The 2540-nt window shown below is 42.8% G+C and overlaps 1 protein-coding gene across 1 annotated transcript; it reads left to right on the top strand.

Annotated features, from left to right (window-relative positions):
• Positions 1 to 705: 705 nt before the first annotated feature.
• Positions 706 to 1727, top strand: LOC115310525. The gene is made up of 2 exons (XM_040209863.3): positions 706 to 778; positions 1177 to 1727. Exons 1-2 carry the CDS (start codon positions 706 to 708, stop codon positions 1725 to 1727), a joined length of 624 nt encoding a protein of 207 aa, XP_040065797.1.
• The last annotated feature ends 813 nt before the right edge of the window (positions 1728 to 2540 follow it).

Raw genomic sequence — 2540 nt, 5'->3', positions numbered from 1 at the left:
TCGACTCCAAAGCGGCGCGCGTTCCGCAGGCGGCGACAGTCGCAGAGAAAAAAAAAAAGGCGCGGTAACAAGAAGTAACTGGAGAGCAGACGACGTATGCACCACGAAAAGAAAAAACAAACAGTTAAAGTAACCGGACAAACCATTTGTAATCGATTACTTGTCAATTGAACGTGTTTTACTAGTACGGATGATAAAATAATGCATTGGCAACTGATATGTAAAAAGCTCGTGCCGCTTTCGAGACGAAAAGATCGTCTGCTAAAGATGCCGTCTCTCGGCGCCGTATGCTCGTTCGTTGGCGGCAGTTGGCGTCGCGACCGCTTGCGCTATCTTTTGTCTCCCGTGGTAAACGGCGCCGTATTGTTTCAAGACCGGTGGCTTCCCTGCGTAAGCCTTTTTGTTTCTTTACTTTTTCTCAAGTAAGCTCCGCTCTTTGCACATTTTACAAATAAAATCACCATCTGTGGGAAACGCTGCACAAACTCGTAGCGCGATAGGTTAAGAAACCGAATTTGGCAGTCGATTTAAGAGCCTCTCCGCTACTTCGGAACCCGGTAGAATACTGAAGAAGGCTAGCTATTTCGTTAAAAAATATAACTTTATTATGAACGCTTGATGTGCAACTTTGAACAAGGATCGTGAGGAATGAGTGTAAACTATGTGACTCTTATGCTATTTGTTACAGCAAAGTTGTGAACAGCAATGGCATTCCTTGCGACTTTCCTGACCCTACTTTGTTTCAACCTGGTTTTGACTGAGGATCTTTCGAAACCAGGTACATCTATATCTTACACCTCCAGGCATTTCTTCTATTAACTCAAATTTAAATGCGTATGAGTTACTTTTTGCTTTATAAAAAACAAAAAAATTAAATGGAGAATATTTTTTTCTATTGACATCCGATATAGTTGTCTATATTTGTTTTCTGCTCTTATTACGGCACATTGAAATATATATATAATAAACGAGTCAGCCGTCGTATTGATCGAATTCAATTTCTAAAGAAAGATATATTTTTTAATGTCTAGATACAATTTCAGCCTCGCCAGTCGCTGCTTTTGCAGCGATTGCTTCTCTCAAGTGCTTTGCGGCGAAGCAGACGCACAAGATATTTGAGAAAATAGTTTTGGGCAGGGGCTTATGTCGCGAGGCCTTTGTCTTTCCTACTTACAGAGCATTGCGATGTCCCCGACAAGGATCAGCTGGAAGACAAGCTAGACAAGGTAATCCGAAATCTTCCCCAGGAGCACGTGGCCAACCAGACAAAACTGGAAATACTGCCTCGAGCCATCTTCTTAGAAGAGGGAACCCTATTTGGACTTGACCTCTTCCAGCAAGACAGACCCTACAAGACGTTTTGCCGCGGAAAGGACACAGTCACCGTGTTCAGCGTGCGTTCCAGGTACTCCCTGCACCTGGACATCCCCTGGAGGCTTTGTTCGGGACATAATGGCACCATCACCTGTAATGCTAACCTTGTCAGGTTTGAGGGAGAGCTGGTGACGACGAAGACAGATACCGGCACAGAATATAGAATCAAGAATGTGATTCCGGTGGTAATGGAAGGCTTGTTCATCGGAATGAACGGCGGTGGAGATATTGTGTATGGAATTTCGACCGCACTGGGGGTTATCCTTTCGGGACTCGTCAGAATACTTTGGGTCCACGGAATAACACCTTTCGTCGAAGATGCATTTCAGCAAGCTCTGAATGAACTGAATTAATCCCGCACGTATCTGTGCTTCAAGAGTCATTCGCCTATTTCAAGCACAAACTGGTTTCACGGTACTTAGCATGTCAATCGATTTTTTAGGGCATTTTTGTACATTATTTCAATAAAATCACAAAAAATTAGGCATCGTTTCATTTTTTTTAAGGAGTGCTTCCTAAAACAATGTCTTGAAAAAATATCATGGCATTGTAGAATACGGTTCCAATTTCTTCCATCCCTGAAGTGATCTGCTACATCGCACAGATAATAACAAGGTGTTTCTTATCAATAGTACAATTTCGCTATGCTCGCATAGAATTGCGGAGGTAAGTGGCATTTATCTATGAATTAAAAAAATCGCATTTTGGTTTCCTATAAATAAAACAAAGGTTTTTCTCATTCGCCTCCAGGAAAAGTTTTAGATTGTCTCTCAAACAAAAGCTATATAAAGGGGTTGGAGGGGGGCGACTCTCCACAATTAGGCTTCTCAAAAATAAATTTTTAACGAGATACTGCAGTCTTGTTCAGAAGAAATGATTGCTTTTTGGTGAAATGGCAAATATTAGGTTCACAAAATTGATCTGGGCGACGGTTTGCGGGCGATGTCACATCCGTCTCTGACGTCAAACCTCTCTGCAAAACTCCTGGTCCCTCCAAGAAAATCCCCCCTCCCCCCCCATCCTCCTCCACCTTGCCCAAACCTGACCCACATATCCACCACTATCTTGAGGGTCTAAAACAATCATTCGGTATTTCCCAAACTTCCAACGGGTTTTCGCGAAAGGAGTTATGCACGAGAGACATTTCCAGCTGTTAATCATGCAGC

This window comes from Ixodes scapularis, unplaced genomic scaffold (genome assembly GCF_016920785.2).
Source record: "Ixodes scapularis isolate PalLabHiFi unplaced genomic scaffold, ASM1692078v2 PGA_scaffold10__122_contigs__length_95168666, whole genome shotgun sequence".
NCBI lineage: Eukaryota > Metazoa > Arthropoda > Arachnida > Ixodida > Ixodidae > Ixodes > Ixodes scapularis.
This window is presented reverse-complemented; position numbering and strand designations above follow the sequence as displayed.

Coding starts and splice junctions, on each gene's coding strand:
- LOC115310525 (XM_040209863.3), top strand. CDS start 706: ATGGCATTCCTTGCGACTTTCCTGACCCTACTTTGTTTCAACCTGGTT. Junction 779..1,176: donor TGAGGATCTTTCGAAACCAG/GTACATCTATAT, acceptor TCCTACTTACAG/AGCATTGCGATGTCCCCGAC.